The 20,305-nt window shown below is 35.6% G+C and overlaps 1 protein-coding gene across 3 annotated transcripts in view; it reads right to left on the reverse strand.

Annotated features, from left to right (window-relative positions):
• The window catches only part of TBC1D23 (TBC1 domain family member 23), a 68,550-nt gene that overhangs the window by 35,775 nt on the left and 12,470 nt on the right, over positions 1-20,305 (reverse strand). For all 3 annotated transcript variants that reach the window (XM_058296002.1, XM_058296001.1, XM_071214864.1), the window contains 4 exons: positions 9,736-9,847; positions 7,774-7,879; positions 6,115-6,319; positions 392-515 (listed from right to left, as the gene is read on the reverse strand). In XM_058296002.1, the coding sequence (XP_058151985.1) occupies positions 392-515; positions 6,115-6,319; positions 7,774-7,879; positions 9,736-9,847 (547 nt within the window). The remainder of the gene's footprint in view (positions 1-391; positions 516-6,114; positions 6,320-7,773; positions 7,880-9,735; positions 9,848-20,305) is intronic.

The raw sequence follows: 20,305 nt of genomic DNA on the forward strand, positions 1-20,305 counted from the left end.
AGAATAATAAAACTTCCCACTAAAAATCTAAATACAGAATTAAAAAGCACTTAGATGTACTTACATTCTTTAATAAAAATCATCTACATATTCTTCATTTTCCTCATGATTAGATACCAATTCTTATTAATACCATCAACCATTTAATCACACAGTTTTAAATTCCACTGGTGTATATATATATAGGTTAAATTTCATATCACATAATCTAACTGACTTATGTGAAGAGCAAAAAGAGTATTTTGAAATAAAAATGATTTTACTCCTTTGGTGTAAGTAGTAAAGGTCTACAGTTTAGCACTTTTCTTTTTTCCCTTGGGGGGAGGGGAGCCTAACTACAGTTGTAAAGAAATCTATTTTTCATTAAGTGTTCCTACTTTCACTTTATTACCCAGTTGAGTGCATAGGAGTCTGGAGTAATTTTCTTTGTATCAAGAAAAGAACAAAGCTCAGGTTCATGGTATTGGATGAGTAATCGGAAGAGATGAAATGGTCTCCCCTTCAGGGAACAATCCCTAGAAGATAAGAGAAGCAAGGTTTCTTGCATCAATAGGTCAGAAATAATCACATCAGTAACCAACCCTTCTGCAATACCAACTTTCCCCATCTCCAGAACACATGAACTCACCAGCATTCACAACAAGCCTTATGAAATACAACTAGGCAGAGCACTCAACACTTTCGATATACCTGGCTTGACATAAAGCTTGTAGAAAAAATAGGTCTACAGCCTCTCTAAAGGGATTCTCTCCAGGTGAACTCAGGTAGTACTCAAGTAAGAAAACTATAGGGATCACTGAAAACAGCAGGATCATTCAGATATTTTGATGTTTGGAATCCTAAAGGGAGATCTGGAGAGTCCTGAAAAAGTCCAGACCCCTCCTTCCTTGCCAAAGAAGAGAAAATTCCTAGGATCGCTTCAGGTTAGCTCTGCAGTTAATTTATTCAAGTAGGAATGATATTTAGCAAAAGTACAAGTATAAAATGGCCACAGATGAACATTTCAGAATATGAAACCAGAGCCTTTGAAGCTGACAAAGTGGTCTGGGAATTAGGTGCTCAGAGCGAATTCCAGGAATTGCAAATACTGTACTCAACCAGTAATGGCAACTTTGTAATCACTCCTCATACTGAATAACTTTTTTATTAAAGGATTATTGTGAAAGTAAAACGGGAAGGTTGAATATAAAACTTATGAAGTAAAAGCACCAAGTACATACTCCATCATTTTTATTATCTCAGTGCCTTTTTTTTTTAAACATCACATTTCTCTCCCTGAGACTTTATTTTCAAAAGTAGCAATAATTACAAAAGACACAGAGATACATTCTGTGCCATAGATTCTCTGCAGTTTTCTATCTCAGGGAGTCTCTCAGCCTACTGAGCTTTAAAAAAGACACCTCTGCCCAGGATAAAGGAAGCCACACACGGTCCTGGTCAGAATGGCACCTTCCCCATATCCAGGTCCCCCATCAGCTGAGTCCAAAGAGGACAATCCCTTAAAACAGGCCCAGACCTGGCCCATGCACTAGGCAATCCCTTCAAGAAGCATAGCTGTTCCCTTCTTCCTACTCTTAGTCCCTGACCTTGAACTCAGAAGCCTTATCTTCTAACTTCCACAAAAGTAGGTTTTTAGAAAATATTCTGTGCCTAAAGGATTTGTTAGATATTACTGTATTCATATCCATACAATGATAGTAAGTCCATGTTTGTAACACCTCAAACTATAGTTGGTAGTAATTCTTTGACCATGCCCTTTCATAATTTGTAATATGTTTCACAACAATGCAAGATATTGGTGATGGGGTGATATATGGGAGTCCTCTATGATGTTAAGCATACTTGTTTTGTAAGTTCTCAACTTCTATTATATACTTTGTTTTTTATGTGTGTTCACGTATGATATATATTTCAAAATAATTTTTTAATGAAAAAAACTTAATTGGTTTATTACATGGAAAAAGAATCAAAAGATACTAGATTTTTGGTAGTACGATTCACTGGATGTAGGGAAATTACTTTTTAACTATTATATTTTTTAAAATCAATATTGCAAAGTTATTTCCAGACAGTTTTTTTTGGTTAAAGTATGGTGTTAATGTGGACAAGGTGACAAATAACTCAGTCTTCTTTGGAACAGGAGGCTTCACCACTTCCTCAGCCACTAACCGTAAACTTTAATCCCAGTCAGTTTTTTTTTTTCCAAACAAATCAATTTTACTGATATATATTAATAAAGTACCCAGTTGGCTTTTGAACTGAGATGCATGCTACTAAACACATGGAAATAAGGCAAGAATAAGTTTAATGAACAAAGAAAAACTTCTAACAACTCAAAGCTCAGGTCATCATAATAAAAGCCAGCATTTACTGAGGGAATACATTGTACCAGAGACTGTAATAAGCACTATAATACGTTACCTCATTTTATCTTTATAAACAACCCCACAAAATCAACACTATTTGTATGCCTTTTGAAAAAGGGTGGCATAAAGTTGGCTATTACAACACCACCTAGTCATTTAATATTTGTGTACTACTGAGTTATTCTCTACTGCAAAAGACTGTGCTTGGTAGAGTCTACCCATTCTATATTTTGAATCTGTGCAATAAGAACGTATGTTATAACGGAATTCTTCTAAATAGAATGCCATGATGCTATGTATTCTATCCAAGAACATTAATGCTGACCCTGACTGGAGTTCTGTTACATGTGGAACTTGTAGGAACAGTAACTGGAGGAGACAAGATAGTGTATTAGGGGAAGCGGACCTGGCCCAGTGGTTATGGCGTCCGTCTCCCACAATGGGAGGTCCATGGTTCAAACCTTGGGCCTCCTTGACCCGTGTGTAGCTGGCCCACGCGCAGTGCTCATGCGCGCAAGGAGTGCCCTGCCACACAGGGGTGTCCCCGTATAGGGGAGCCTCATGCGCAAGGAGTGCGCCCTGTAAGGAGAGCCGCCCAGCATGAAAGAAAGTGCAGCCTGCCCAGGAATGACGCCACACACACGGAGAGGTGACACAGCATGATGATGCAACAAAAAGAAACACAGATTCCCGTGCCGCTGACAACAACAGAAGTGGACAAAGAAAAACACACAGCAAATGGACACAGAGAACAGACAACTGGGGCGGGGGGGGGGGGAGGGGAGAGAAATAAATGAATAAATAAATCTTAAAAAAAAAAAAAGATAATGTATTATATATAACTCAATGTAAAACCTCTCCCCCTACTCCCACCCTCCACCACCCACCATTCCCTAGAGAGAAGGGTGGAGTGCCATGTCCCTTGCTATGCTAGCTAGCACGGGGAGAAGAGAGACGGCCAATAAGGAGAGTTAAATATAGGTTGATAACCATGGTATAATATAATGATTCCTAACTATAGGTTCTGGTTTCAGCTGTGCCATCATCTTAGCCTTTCTACTGGCATCTCTGGGTCTGTTTTCTTTACATGAAGTAATATGGCTCCCAAGTAGAACAGAGGTTCTCCAACCAGAGGTATATCAGAATCACCTGGAAGCTTTTAAAAAATACCTATGCCTAGGCTCTTCCCAGTCCATTTGTATTTAAAACTTCAGTTTTAAAAGTTCTTCAGCTGAATACATTTCTTCAAAGAAGATACACAAGAGGGGAATAAACACATAAAAAAGATACTCAACATTACAGACATTAGGGGAATATTAATCAAAACCACAGTGAGATACCTTGTCACACTCACTAGAATGGTCATAATAATGGCCATAATAAAAAAGACAAACATTGACAAGGACGTGGAGAAACTGGGACCCTCATAAACTATTAGTGGGAATGTAAAATGGTTCAGTTGCTGCGGAAAAGTCTGGCAATTTCTTTTTTTTTTTCGCATGGCAATTTCTTAAACAGTTAAACATAGAGTTACTGTGTGAACCAGTAATTCCACTCCTAGGTATATACCCAAGAGAGATAACAATATACACTCATACATAAACTTATGCACAAATATTCATAGCAGCATTATTCATAATAGCTAAAAAGTAAAAAACAAAAACAAACACAAAACCCCACAAATGCTCATCAGCTGATGAACAAACTATGGTATATCCATACAGTAATATTATTTAGCAGTAAAAAGAAATGAAATACTGAAATGATACAACATTGATGAACCCTGAAAACATTATAAGTGAAGGAAGCCAGACACAGACATATAGTATGATTCCATTTAGATGAACTGTCCAGAATAGGCGAATTATAGAGACAGAAAATAAATTTAATAGTTACCTAGGGTTCAGAGATTTGGGAAAAGGGGAGTGACTGCTAATGGGTTTAGGGTTTCATTTTGGAGAGATAAAAGTTCTAAAATTGACTGTCGTAATGATCAAACAACTCTATATTTTATATTTTAAAACCCACTTAATTGTACAAATTACAAGAGTGAATTTTATGATATGTAAATTCTCTCAAAGCTGATATTTTAAAAAGGAAAAGAAAAAGAAAAAAAATTTAAAAAGCTTCAGTTGATTCTAAAGACCAATAAGGATAAAGAACCATATAGTAAAAGACAAGTGTCCATCCAAGCCTAGGTTCAAATTCTGACTCAGCCACATACCAGAAAGGTAATCCTGGACAAGTAATTTAATCTCTTTCTTTGTCTCACTTTCCATAGTTGTAAATTAGAGATAACTATCTTATGGGGCTCACTGCTTAAATGAGAAACTATAAAAAATACATACAATTAGCTTAGTGTTATCACATAGAAGGTACTAAAAAAATGGTAGCCATTTAACTATCAAGGTCCCAAATAACAGTTCTCTTACCTTGGCTGCACAATGGAATCAAGTGGTGAACTCTAAATAAACAATGACGTTTATTTAGATAATAAACACTGGGTCTCATCCTCAAGGATTTTTATTTAATTAGGTATGGAAACTGGCATCAGGATTCTTGAAAGTTCCACTAACGATTCTAATATACGGTTAAGGTTGTACAGCCAAGTCACTGATCTAGATTACATTTAAAGTTCCTTTTGGCTCTAAAATTCTGATGATCTGATCCATAGTACTGGGAACTATAAGAATTCTTTCTAGTCTCATGAGTACCTCCCACCAACTTCCCTCATCCCAACCACAAACACTTACAAATCTAGTCTCAACCTAACAATAGCTTCCAGGGACTTCCAGGGTAAGTTAGGTTCCCCAATTAAACATTCCCATGGCTCTCTGTATTTCATTTTCCTAATACTCAGTACACGTAAAATTATTTTTTGATTGCTTGTACTTCTAGGACTATATCCCCAGCTATAACCCTGTTTAGTTTCCAGGACTGCTCAAGCAAATACCATGAAATGGGCTGGGTTAAGCAATGGGAATTTATCAGTTCAGGGTTTTGAGGCTAAAGTAAAGTCCAAATCAAAGTGTCAACAAGGTGGATACTTTCTTCCTAAAGACTAGAATTCTGAGTCTGGCTTCCAGCAATCCTTGTTCCTTAGTTAGACATTGGGCAAGGTACATGGAGGCATCTCCTGGTCTCTCCTTCTCTTCTGGATTCCATGGATGTTCAGCTTTTGGTTGCTCCCACTATGGCTTTCTTTCTCTGCCTGAATTTCATTTGCTCATAAAGGACTCCGAAATAGGATAAAGACCTATACTGATTGAGGTGGGTCACACCTTAACTGAAGTAATATCATTAAAAGGGTCCTACTTACAATGGCTTCACACACACAGGAATGGATTAGGTTTAAGAAAATGTTTTTCTGGGGTACATACAGCTCCAATCTACCATACTACCTAACATCTCACATAAGGTAGCACTACAAAAATTTTACTTTTTACTCAGACACTTTGATGTTATTTTTATTTCATAGGTAAAGAATTTAAAATAGGGACACCAAGTGAATAAACCCAAAGAGTTATGCTGAATACATAAACTCTAGAAGCATAAATTCTTAACTATAACATCCTTTAAAAAACATTTATAACCACAAAAATAAGGTCAAATACCTATTATGATCCAAAAATATTAAAAATTATTTGACTCTTTTACTTTACCACCAAAATAAATCCAACAATTTCAGTTCAAAGCAAAATACCTCTTTATTTACTTTTAAAAACTATAAAAACTAAATCATATTTACCTGGGAATATACTTATTCATGATAGCATAAAAGCAGTTGTATAAATCGCTGCGTGGCAGCTGAAGATGCATCAACGGTTTGAGTAGATGTATCCAGCTAAGGGATGGGTTATATTTAATGTTACGTGATTTACAATAGAATGTAATTACAGATTCAATATCCAAAAGTAATTCTGCTGTCTTCTCCTCTGGCACTGAAAGTTGATCTAGAAAATAAGCGTCAAATTTAAAAGGGGATTTTAGAGGTGAAGTTATTCAACAGAAAACTGGTTTACGAGCATACAATACTGTTAGTGTTTTTATAACATGACAAGGAGAAAGTTAAACTACATGAATGTATTTTTCCATACACTTATTTCAATAATCATTGGCCCACAGATTCAAACCCAAAGGAAAACTTAATTGAAGTTTTAGATCTTGTTTTTAACCTTAAGCAAGACAGTTTAAAGAAAATTAAGACAACAATCAGTTTCACTTATGTCTGTGTTTTCTTTTCTAGTCCCCTGAGAAAAGAAAGGAAGACTTCTATATATTTAATATTTACTATCAGTAATTAATCTGTATATACGCTAAACATAAGAACAGCCAATCTGACTGTATGACACAAGGAATCCTGTGGTGGAAGATGGACTGTGGTTAACAGTACAAATATGAGAACATCCTTTGATGAACTATATAACAAATATATAATACTAATACAGGGTGTTAATAATCAGATGGGTTTGGGGAAAACACACTAAATATGTTACAGGTTACAGTTAATAGTAATATTTTGCTAATGCTCCTTCATAGTTTTTAACAAATGTTTTACAACAATGCAATGGTGGGGTGATGTATGGGAGCCTGTATAATGGTATGCATATTTGTTTTGTAAGTTCACAACTTTTACTGTGCACTTATTGTTTATGTATGTTTGTGTATGAATGATATACTTCAATAAAATAAAATAAAGTTCTGGACAAAAAAAAAAAAAGCAAATCTGAAGTAGGGAGGTAGGCAAAGATGGGGATGACCATATTCCTGGAAAGCAAAAACATATTTTCTAAACAACAGATTATCATCTATCTCCTGGTGGGTAGCTGCCACCAGAGCTTTGGCAAGGGGAGAAAAAGGGATTCATTCTCTGTCACCAAATTCCCTGTCTTTTACTGACACTGTCAATGTTCCTGTTGCGGGTGATCAAAATCCTATTTAACCAATAATTTAGTTAAAATATGACAAAAAAAATAAAAAGATACCAATGGGCTGCAGATGAACTGAAAAGAGAAGTAAACAGTTAATTTAATCTTTATTTTGAACTGAAACAGAGCAAAAGGGTAGTTGGAAACCTAATCACCCACAATTTAAAACAGTTTTTCTATAGCACATCATGACCTACAATTTATAGATATACTTCTGGAAGATAGGCCCCTTTAAGGACTGTATATAATCATATAGATTATTATATAAAAAACAAGTTTAAGACTGCAACAAACTATAAATGTGAAGACTCAAACATATGTAAAAGAATCAGTAAAGTTCTAACACTAATATTTACAAGCCCCTTACAAACTCAACATATCCCAAATTACAACCTGATAATTCTACTAAAGAGTGATGCCCTACCCAAAAATTAGTATTTCTAAAATGTTACACAGTTCAAGACAATCACTAAACTTACCGATAAGCTCTTGACAATCTTTGTGAACATTGTTTTGTTCTGGCAGGTCTAAAATACCATCCCATGATGCCAAACTATCACCTTTTCCTGCAACATTAAGAGCAATCTGGAAAAAAGATTTAAAAAAAAAAGCAACTAGCTTCATATGTTATTTCTCTTTCTTGGAAAATATGTTGTAATAACAGAAAGGTCTGAATTTAGGAATAATAAATGCATATTGCAAAGATTAAACATAACGTATCCATAGTTCACCAAATGCTGATCTTAGTTACATCAAAAAGGACCAAAAGAATTATTTTAAATCCTTCTACATTGCATTTTATTACTTTATATAAATCCGGTGACAGAATGAATTTAACAAACATATAAATTATTTCAAACATCATCTTTTATGTTGTTTTTATAAAATACAAAAGCAACAGAATATCTTGTATTGGCAAAGGAAAAGTACATCTATACCATTCATAGAATGCTTAATGAATTCGGAAAATGTTCATGCTATTTTGTAAGGTTTTTTTTAAGTATGTGAAAAGACACTACACTGATTAAAAAAGTCCTAAGTGACATATCAACCAAATGCAATGTGCATGTTTCCTAGAATCCTAATTTAAACAGATTATCAGTAAAAATACAGTTATGAGAAAATCAAGGACATCATTTAATGATATTAAGAAATGGAATAACTTCTTTTAAGTATTCAATGTTATTAAGGCCAAAAGACTCTTTATCTTTAAGACTTCATATAAAGTATTTCCAGATAAAATATGCTACTGGGGACTTTTTAAAAAATAATCCAGGAGGTGGGCTGGGGGAAGAATAAGTGGGGAAACCGATCAAACAAGATTGGCTAAATATTCATAACAGTTAAAGCTAGGTAATGGGCACACAGAGATTCAATGCACAATTCCCTCAACTTTTGTATGTATTTTAAGTTTCTATAGTAAAAAGTTCAAATAATTCTATGTACATTTATAATTATTTCTGTTAAAAGTATATGTGTGCAAGAAGAGGGTTTTTCTCTGCCTCAGAATTTGTCTTAAAATTTGCCTTAATATTTGTCCTTTTTAAAATTCTCATTCCTCTTTATAACTCTCTAACATGTATAATTCTGTTATTAAATCTCCAGCTTACTATAAATGGTACCCAGATTCTAAAAGCTAATTCTAATTATCCTAATATGACTTTAAAGAAAACTAAGGGATAAATTTATTGTTTGCTATTTTGTTGGAATGAAGCATTTAAGAGTAAGGAAGGAAGAAGTGACAAAGTCTTAAACCTTTCAAAACTGAAAATTAATTTTAAACTTAAAAACGTGTTCCTAACCTATTGTGATACTGTCTTTGCACAAATGAATAAATAGGAATAAACATTTTTTTCAAAAGTGAAAAAAAAAGTATATGTGTACAGGGAAAAAAAGGTTGAAAGGATGTACACACCAAGACATTATTGTGACTTACCTACAGATGGTGACAGGTGATTTTTACCTTTTTTGCTTCTATATGTTTTCATTAGTTGTGCATTTCTTTTGTAAACATAAAAAGAAATCTTAATTTAAAAAAATAATAAATATGCACTGGAGAATATGTAAAAAAAGGAAAATAAAGCTAAGGAAAAATCTCCCACAGGCATATTTCCTTTTTTCCTTCTTTTTTTAATAGATGAGATCATTCCATATCTGTAATTGTATATCCTACTTTACACACTGGTTGTATTTTGTCACATCATCAAACAATCTTCATAAACACCATTTCTAATGGCTACAAAAGAGAATACTACCTTTCAAAACCTATACCATTACTAAATATACAAACACTGCAGAAACATACACTTTAGTACGCTGCTTTGACAAATTCTATAGATGTCCATGAGATAATAAAGTCTTCCACAACTAAATCAGCTGGAAATAAAACTTTTTTACATTATTCTTAAGTTTACATTTTATTTGTTTTAGATTCCAGTTACCTTCCAAACTTTGGCTCTCAGATTACCAGGCAGTGGTCTCCCTTGAATTATGTTTCTCAAAGTTTCAAGATCACAACCTCCTGCTTCCAGAGCTTCTTCAAGATCTTTTTCCCTAAAAAACAAATCTTATTTATTAAGATAAACTTTATATTTTTCCTTATTAAGGATTCATTTATGAACATGGCTTGTTAAAGGTTGTCGGTAAGAAAAAAAGGGTCTCAGCAGCCAAAACGTACTTACACCAAGATATACAAAGCATTCATACATATACTTTTCTTAGAGTGGTATCTCAGATTTCACTGTAAATTTATTCTTATTTTAGATTTGGTTCTAACAAGTTTGAGTATCTGTTATCCAAGATCAGGGAAATTTAAAAAGAGAAGATGGAAGCAAGCAGGCTGACAGCACCACAAAGTCACAGTAACGTAATATTTATGGTTACAGTAGTAATCTAACACTATGTACAAGGCATTGTTGGAAACATTTTACATGTCTTCGTTTAATCCTCCCAACAACCCTATGAAGAAGCTTACATCACTGGCTGCAGTTTACAAATGCAAAAACTGGGGCAGGGAGTGATTATGTAATTAGCTTGTGGTTGTTCACAGGTCTAGTAAGTAGTAGCGCAAGGGTTGAAATTTTAAGTCTGGCTCCTGATTCATGGTTTTAACATTATGCTAAATAGTAGCAAGAAGGCAAACCCATAATATTCAGCCAAGAATTCAAAGCACTGCAGTTTGGGACTATTTAATACAAAATTTACGCAAAACAAAGTAAATTTTAAATATCAGGCTTACATTTAAAATAGTCAATAAAGGGAAACAGACTTGGCCCAGTGGTTAGGGCGTCCGTCTACCACATGGGAGGCCCACGGTTCAAGCCCCGGGCCTCCTTGACCCGTGTGGAGCTGGCCCATGCGCAGTGCTGATGCGTGCAAGGAGTGCCGCCCCACGCAGGGTGTCCCCCGCGTAGGGGAGCCCCACGCGCAAAGAGTGCACCCATAAGGAGAGCCGCCCAGCGCGAAGGAGGGAGCAGCCTGCCGAGGAATGGCGCCGCCCACACTTCCAGTGCCGCTGACGACAACAGAAGCGGACAAAGAAACAAGAAACAAGACGCAGTGAAAAGACACAGGAAAAAAAACAGACAACCGGGGGAGGGGAGGGGAATTAAATAAATAAATTTTAAAAATAAATAAATAAATCTTTAAAAATAAATAAATAAAATAAAATAGTCAATAGTAGAGAAACAAAAAAGATTTTAATGGCACCACTGAGTTATATTTTAAAAGAAAATAACATATCAAGTAAATTTTAAGTAATTAACAGGTAAATCATCAAGTAATTATGTTCAGTTTCCTACGTTTAAGAAGAAAAGGAAGTATGAAATACTTTCTTCTATTTTCATCTGTTTTATGATTAAAATAATTAAAAAAAAAAAAAACTTCCACAAAGGTATGAACTGCTGTTTAGCCAGAAAACAACCATTTAAAATAACCAATCCTTAGGAATTCTCAAACACTGCAGTTTCATTCATTGTTTACAATTTTAGTATACTATAAATAAATATTCTGTACAAAAAAATCTATCTCAGCCAGACATTTTCAAAGTCTTTGAAGCAGTCTGAAAGGCAGAACATCTATTAGGAATCAGGACACTAGGCCTTTGTCACATTTTTCTGGTTTTGAGGAAAATAAATTATTTCCATTCTTCATTCTAGGATAATTTAAACAACTCCTGTTTATAGGACTCTAAGATATGATGTACTAATTTCATGAAGTTTTGCCCTCTTAAGGAAGAGGTATTAACAAAAATGTAATTATTTGGGATCAAATTCAATAGAAAAACATTAATCAAATTTGAAAGTTTTCTTAACACAGTATGAACACCTATGATCAAGAAGATAGTTAGTAATCACTCAAGAAATATTTTGTTCTTTTGCTAAATAGTCACCAAAGTGTTGGAAGAGAATGGGAGGGAAAGAGATTTTAAGTCTACTGTTGAGATACAGTTTAGACCTGTAGTTGGTAAATACAGGAAATTTGTGAAAACACAAATTCTGGCCATAATTTGTTAGAATCTGAAGGACTATTTGTGACTATAAAGCAAAGACTATCTAACTGAAACTTTGGTGAATATATATCATATTTTTATTGATTATAAGTATAAATAAAATGAGGAACTAAAAACACCATTTAATGAAATGGAATTATTTCACCAGATAAATGAAGAACTAGAGTTTTTTTCATTTTTCAGTGCAAAACCCTTGGCTTCTTTTGAAGTAACTTTGCCAAATCACTTTCTACTTTAGAAAACAAAGCTAGTATTTTGGGGCTAAATGCCCAATCTTCAAATTATTATTTTTTTAAGTGACAATAATGTACAAGTAACATGTCTGTTGACACAGCTGCTGCTGGATTCTTTGATGCTGCCCCTGCGGAACCACACACACATGTGGTGTCCGGCAGGATCCCCATGCGAATGCTCCTGTGAAGACCAGAAAATGCTACCTACAAACCTTAAGTAGTAAAAGGCACTTCTGACAGACCTAAATAATTAAAAATTATTCTGAACAAGATATTCAAAGAGTTTATTTAGCAGGTTCAACATTAAAATCGTGCTTGTAAAAGTAGTAAAAAGAGCTGAAAATAGCAAAGTTAAATAATTAACAAAAGAATTAAGCAGAGATAGAAATTAGAGAACTTAAGGGCATTTCACTCCTAACGAGAATTTTCCTTTCCCTAAACAAAGTTTCTTTCTACTTTTCTACAAGCAATACAATTCAATTCCAACATACAAAAGCAAAATGCCTATCTAGTGGGGGATGAGTGGGTAGGCTGTGGCCGAGTATGGGCAGCTTCCTGATCTTTTAAAAGCTAAAGGTTGATAGAAATCTTATATTTTTTAATATAACATTTTATGTGATCTACATATCTTTAAAAATATATATAATTTTTTAAATGAAGAAAAAAATATACTGGATGTTCAGACAAGTTTTAAAATAGAAAAGTATAGCCCTCATCTGTTTATTGTAGTAAGTATTAAAAATAAGAAAGTATTTAATTTGCTCAGACGTTCAGATAGAGCAAATCCAAAGCTTTGGGGGGAGAGGGGAGGGTTGGAAAGAAACAGAAACCCAACTCTTCCTGGCCCTATGACTTAGAAACTGTAACAAATGTATTTTATATTAACAGGTAACATATAATACTAGAGGTTACTGTCAATGATCTAGTGACAATAGTGACATTTTTCCAAAACTTAAATAAAACATAACCAAATTTCCCCTAACTTGATGTTTTGTGGCAAAATCACCTAACCTAAGCATTGTAACCTAAGATGCCTTAGAATTAGTTAGGGAAACACTGACTAAATTTATATGGAGGGAAGCAGACTTGGCCCAATGGATAGGGCATCCACCTACCAAATGGGAGGTCCACAATTCAAATCCCGGGCCTCCTTGACCGTGTGGAGCTGGCCCATGCACAGTGCTGATGTGCGCAAGGTGTGCCGTGCCACGCAGGGGTGTCCCCCGTGTAGGGGAGCCCCACGCGCAAGGAGTGCACCCCGTAAGGAGAGCCACCCAGCACGAAAGAAAGTGCAGCCTGCCCAGGAATGGCGCCGCACATACAGAGAGATGACACAACAAGAAGGAACACAGATTGCCGGTGCTGCTGATAAGGATAGAAGCAGTCACAGAAGAACACACACCAAATGGATACAGAGAGCAGAAAACAGGGGGGAGGGGGGTGTATAAATAAATCTTTAAAAAAAAAATTTATATGGAATATGTTTACTGTTTATTTTCAAGGTAGCAACTGAATTAGATCTTTTCTTCCTTACCCTAAAAGTAAATTCTGGCATATGAAAGCAATTTCACAACGCAAGTTACGTTAATGAAGGAAAATGAATTTTCAAGCTCTGCTAAATTAAAAATGCATTTCCAAGTGCTTCTATGATTAATACATTCAGTTAGAAATTTTCTCATTGTTTTCTCAATAAGTCATTCTTTAAATCATACAAAAATTATAACTTTAAAAGCAACTATGTTATATTCCTAAAACCAAAAAGTTACAAGAGATGAAAACGACTTAATTTGTCTCCTGAATCTTTCCATACTTTCTTTTTTATAACAGCTTTACTGAGACATAATTCACATATCATACAATTTGTTCTTTCAAAGGGCACAATTCAATGGTTTTTTAATATACAGAGTTGTGCGATCATCACCACAATCAACTTTAGAACATTTTCATGACCCCCAAAAGAAATCCCAAATCTGTCTAGTCATTACTGTTTCCCCTCCACACCTGTCCTTAAGCAACCACTAATGTACCTTGTCTCTGTAGTTTTGCCTATTCTGAACATTTCAAATACTTGAAAATTTTCAAATAATCTATCCAACGTATAAAGAAAAAAAAAATAAAACCAACCACAATTCTACCGCCATGAGATACCCACTTTAACATTCTGTGGATTACTTTTCAGTTATTCTATACACACATATATATTATATATAAAACAAAACTGGGATTATACTGAATATATAATTTTGTACCCTGTAGGTTTCGCTTATATTTTTCCCAAAAAATTATGAAAATTTCTGCGTAGTTCAATATTCTTAAACACATATTATTTTTAATAGGTGTAATATGGGGGCATTTTCAGGACATTGCAATGATGGATACAAGGTATCACATATTTTGTCATAACTTAAAAAATTGTGCGGGAGAGTAAACTATAATGTAAAATATAATCCAAGCCTAGTGGCAATGTTTCAATATGTGTTCATCAATGTAACAAATGCATCACAATAATGAAGGATGTTGTTAATTTGGGAAAATTGGGGGGGTGAGGGGGACATATAAGAATCCCCTATAATTTTTATATAACATGTATGTAGTATGAAGTTTCTTTAAAATTAATCAATTAATTTAAAAATATATATCTAATTGGCCATTCCTCTAGAGGCTGGTATTTGAATACTTTCTAAATATTCCTTGCATTAATCTTTGCCCACTTGTTTTTAGCACAAACCCTTCAATAGTTAATTCAATAATCAAGAATTATTAGTCTTAGTTTCCTATCACATGGCAATGTCCTCTTCTTTTTCCAGGTTCATATTAAGGACATGTTTTTTTCTGGGAATACATAATTCAACTTACCACACTACTGTCTAATGTTAATAAGTCAAATAATAGAAGCATCACATATTATTTAGAATTATGGTGTCCATCTGGATACCATAATTAGAACACCATAATTTAGAATTATGGTACCCATCAGGATGAAGAACCCAATAGTTACAGATGGTTTTTTCGGAGAAATTAGATAGGAGATGTCACTCCTCACACAGCATCACTTAGTATATAGTACATGATATATGAAATGTACTGCCTGAATAATTCAAGTAATATTTATGCTTTCCTTTTTTTTTAAGATTTATCTTTTTTATTTCTCTCCCCTTCCCCACCCCCCTGTCTGCTCTGTATCCATTCGTTGTGTGTTCTTCTTTTTTTTTTTTTTTTTTTTTTTTAATTTTTTTATTTTTTATTGACTTTGTAATAATATTACATTAAAAATATATATGTGAGGTCCCATTCAACCCCACCCCCCCACCCCCCCCTCTCCCCCCCCCCAACAACACTCGTTCCCATCATCATGACACATCCATTGGATTTGGTAAGTACATCTTTGGGCACCTCTGCACCTCATATACATTGGTTCACATCATGGCCCATACTCTCCTCTATTCCATCATGTAGGCCCTGTGAGGATTTACAATGTCCGGTGATTACCTCTGAAGCACCATCCAGGGCAGCTCCATGTCCCGAAGATGCCTCCACCTCTCATCTCTTCCTGCCTTTCCCCATACCCTTTGTCCATTATGTCCACTTTTCCCAATCCAATGCCACCTCTTCTATGTGGACACTGGATTGGTTGTGTCCATTGCACCTTTATGTCAAGAGGAGGCTCAGATTCCACCTGGATGCTGGATGCAATCCTCCCATTTTCAGTTGTAATCACTCTAGGCTCCATGGTGTGGTGGTTGTCCTTCTTCACCTCCATCTTAGCTGAGTGTGGTAAGTCCAATAAATCAGATTGTAGGTGCTGGAGTCTGTTGAGGCTCAGGATCTGGCTATCACATTGTCAGTCCAGAGATTCAAATCCCCTAAATATATCTTAAACCCCAACATTAACTGCACCTCCAGCACATTAGCATGAAAGTCTTATGAAGGGAGATCCCATCTGAGTCCAGATTCATCACACATAAACACCATTTCCAAAGAGGGGCCATCTGCCCTGGTAGTTAACCCCATCGGCCGTGACCATAACTCCCATGGGTCTCTTTAGCCCTCAAAGGAACCAATATCTGGGGGTTGTATCTGCTTTATCTGTTGTGTGTTCTTCTGTGTCTGCTTGCATTCTCGGCAGCACTGGGAATCTGTGTCTCTTTTTGTTACGTCATCTTGCTGTGTCCCCTCTGTGTGTGTGTGGCGCCACTCCTGTGCAGATGCACTTTTTTCACACAGGGCAGCTCTCCTTGCAGGGTGCACTCCTTGCACATGGGGCTCCCCTACGCGGGGGATACTTCTGCGTGGCATAGCACTCATTTGTGCGTGGCAGCACTGTGCATGGGCCAGCTCATCACATGGGCCAGGAGGCCCTGGGTTTGAACCTTAGACCTCCTATATGGTATGCGGACGCTCTATCAGTTGAGCCACATCTGCTTTCCTATGCACTCCTTTTTGAAAATCAGGGTTTATTTATTCACTTATTTCCTCAAAATGAGGGGCCAACTCAACAGGAGCTGCCTGGGGGTCACCTGGAAGTTGTCGGGGATGAATGTGGGTCACCTGATCCTGACCCCTGTCTGCTGAAACAGTTGAAGTGACCTGACCCTGGTCAATTTGGGAGCCGTGCCTGCATAAACCCCCAATGTACCAGAGAACCCAGTTTTCCCAGAAGAGTCTTCCTGCGCTACTCCTCAGCATTAATTGGGGGGCAGTGGTGTAAGGGGTATCTTGCCATCTTTTTCACCCCTCCCTGCATCCAAAAGGGGAAAGGCAATCTATAGATTCCTTTTTAACATTTATATCCATCACCCAGCAATAACTGAGAATGATTTTAAAAGATTCCACTATGGAGCTGTTCAAATTATGAAAAACTAGAAACACTGTAACCATACTAAAACACAGAATTGATTTAAATCAGCATGGAATTCTAGGCAACCATTAAAAAGGCTTGAAGAACAGTGACACAGAGAGATGTTTATGATATTAAGGGCATATAGTATGTAAAAAAATTTTTTGTTTTAAGTAATGTATAAGCCTATAGGTTTAAAAAGAAATACAGGTACACTGTCTCCATTCACCCTTTCCCACACAAGTAGGGAGGGATTTTTTAAAATACTTTTTTTCTAGTAGTGTACTTACAGGAAAGCTTTAATTACCTTTCTCTCTTTCCTTCTTTATTTTGATTATCTGTATTCTCTAAAATGAGTAAATATAGTGAATTTGCAAGGGAAAAAAATAATAATTTTCACCTCAAACATATATCTCTTTGCTTAAAAGTATTAAGTAACTATTACTTAAGAAAAGACACTTCAAATAATCAGTAAGAAGAAAACAATGTGGCATATGTGTTACTTACATTTTTTTTATTTTAGTTCTTCATACTAAATACTTAAAATGTAGCCAAGATAAATAAATTCAATCCATAGTTGACAATAAATTGTCTTCTTTCCTAAAGGTTTACACATATGATAGACTTGGAAGTAAAAAATTGTAAAAATATTTGATTTCATTTTGTTGTCTCTCTTTTTAATTATGCTAACATATATAACAAAATTTTCCATTTTATCCATTTTTAAGAGTATAATTTAGTGGTTTAATTACATTCACAATGTTGTGCTACTTTCATTGGTTCTAGTTTTGAATGTGGAAGAAAATCAATTTGCGGAAGGGCATATCTTCCCCATGCTCCCTGTGGCTGGAGTTGTGTAGAGGATGGAAGAGTTGCATGGACTGGTTAGAAGAGCTCTCATGTGGCTTCACTTTATGTTCTCAGTCTGGATTCCATAACCCAAGACTTTAAACACAGTTTAGACAACAAAATTTATTTACTTCTTTGTCGTTCTGCCACATTCAGAAAGCAGCAAATTCTCAACACTGGATTAAAGTAATCAATTCTGCCTTCTTTGTTCCTATACACTCTTCTCAATGAAGACTTTTTGGAAAAATAAGACAACTTTATAAACTGATGCAATCATAAATTCATCATCTTCTATTTCCTTTTTGTTTGTTTGGTTTACATTATGGCTTATATTTTAGATGGTACACTTTTCTAGATTTTTAGTTACATTATGGTTTACACTGTGGTTTACATTTCAGACTATACACTTTTATAAATTTTTGGTGAAATTCATCATGTCCTATATCCATCATTGCATGATCTTGTGGCAAACACTTCCATTGTCCTCCAGTTACCCCTGCTTCCATCTATTATATTCCTCTCTCCTCAGGACCCAAAGTGACAACCAAGCTTCACTGCTTGAAGGACCAGATTCACAGATACTTGCAACAAATGCTGAGGGTTTGACACACTAGACTGTCCTCCCCCATTGGGAGCCACCAATTCTCTCTCGACACACCCTTCCCCTGTTTGAGAAATCAGGCATCCCCAGGATGGGGGTACACGTTCCCTCTCACTGTATGGGTCTCCACCCAATGATATAACACACTATGACAAGATGAGCACTCACAGACTCCCTAGAAGCCTTCCCCTGTGCCAGATGCCCCCTATTAAGCACCTTAAACAAGTAACCATTCCCTGTTCTATTTTCTAATGAATTTTTTTAACATTATCATTTCAACCACATACCTGACAATCTCCCATGTTCTTATTTCCTTTTTTTAATAACTTTATTTCAAATTTTAAAAAACAATAACAGAAAAAGTCAGCTCAACAATTTATGGGAAAATTTTTTTTTTAATTCCAACCAAAACTTTCTCTCATCTAATTCTAACTACTAACTCGATTGTTCCTGTAGTGTTCACACAGATGAACAAAGATTAAATGACACAGTCATGGTCTCCTTATTAATTAAAAAAAAATGAAGGAAAAAAAAAAGCTTATTCATTTTCATATCTCACAAAACCAAATCCTATATTGTTTTGCTTTTAATCTTTAGCATTGATATAGTACCAACTTTGCTTTTGCTACAAAAAACATTAAAATGTTGTTATTAACTATAGTCTATCATCTTCTATTTCTGCTGGGCATTCAATGCTGCCTGAAAATCCTCTCCTATTCACCACTTTCTTCAGACCTCCTACCTACCCACTTTACCTCAGGTGACTTTACCTCTGACTCCAAAGAGAAAATACAAGTGAGTACACTTTTCTATCTGATCTCAGTCTCCCTTCAAAATCAAACATAAGGAACTTTCATCATCCCAGGTATCACCCTCTTCCTTTCTGTATTCACAGGCGACTAGGTATCCTTTTTCTAGTATAAGACTGATAACTTCACCCGGTCTTGTCTTCTCCCTACTCCTTCAGGGACATGTGCCATAAATTATCTCCTCTCTTGTATCTTCCACCTTTCTTTCCCAAATCATTGTTTCCTCTGAGCCAACCTGTTCAATACCCCCACTAGAAACAACACCAATGACAACAAAAACTCCTCCAAACATTCCCTTCCACCTAGCTACTAAGCTCTTGGTCCTTCCTTTCACAGCAAAGCCTTCTGGAAGAATTTTTGACAAGACATGTTACCACTTCTGTCTTATTTTCCATCATCCCTCCAACCTCCATCCCTTCCTATCCCTCTATGATCTGGTTTTAACCTTCAACACTCCATAGGAACCACTCTCTATGCTCCTCATTTCCTTCCTGATAACCAAATCTTTATTTTAACTTGGCTTTTTGAAGGCATCTGACCTCCTTGATAACTTCCTCCTTGGTAAAACTCTTCCCTCCCTTACTGTCTACTAAATTCTTTTCACTCCCAATTTCTCATCTCTATGATTGTAAGTCTCAGTCATATTCTTGGCCGTTAAATGGCTTCGCATTGAGCACTGTTTTGCTCTTCTCAATTACATTTAAGTGTGTATTCTTGTCCATACTCATGACTTTTAACTTAAATCTCAAATCTCTGTCGTTAGCCAAGTCTTCACCTGAGTTCTAGGCACTTTTATCCTTGAGTGGGAAATCTCTACCTAAATGTCCCACTATCATTTCAGAAATACCAATTACATTCAAAATCTCACTCTTCCTCTCTTTCTTATTTCAATGTACTGATACTAACCACACCTAATCCTCAGTCAGAAATGTACTGATTCATCTTTCTCTCAAATCCATCCTTGTCACTCTATTCCTCCTTATCTGTCTCTACCTTAGTTCAGGACAATTTTACCGTTTAACTTGATTATTGTAACTTCTCAATTCATCTTCCTGCCTCCAGTTTTGCTTCCCTTCAATCTAGGCCCCATAAAATCAATAGTGATTTCTCTAATATGTGATGCAAGTCATGTCACTACTCTATAAAATTCTTTGATGCCTCTTCATTGACTT

Source organism: Dasypus novemcinctus, chromosome 4 (assembly GCF_030445035.2).
Source record: "Dasypus novemcinctus isolate mDasNov1 chromosome 4, mDasNov1.1.hap2, whole genome shotgun sequence".
NCBI classification, from domain to species: Eukaryota; Metazoa; Chordata; class Mammalia; order Cingulata; family Dasypodidae; genus Dasypus; species Dasypus novemcinctus.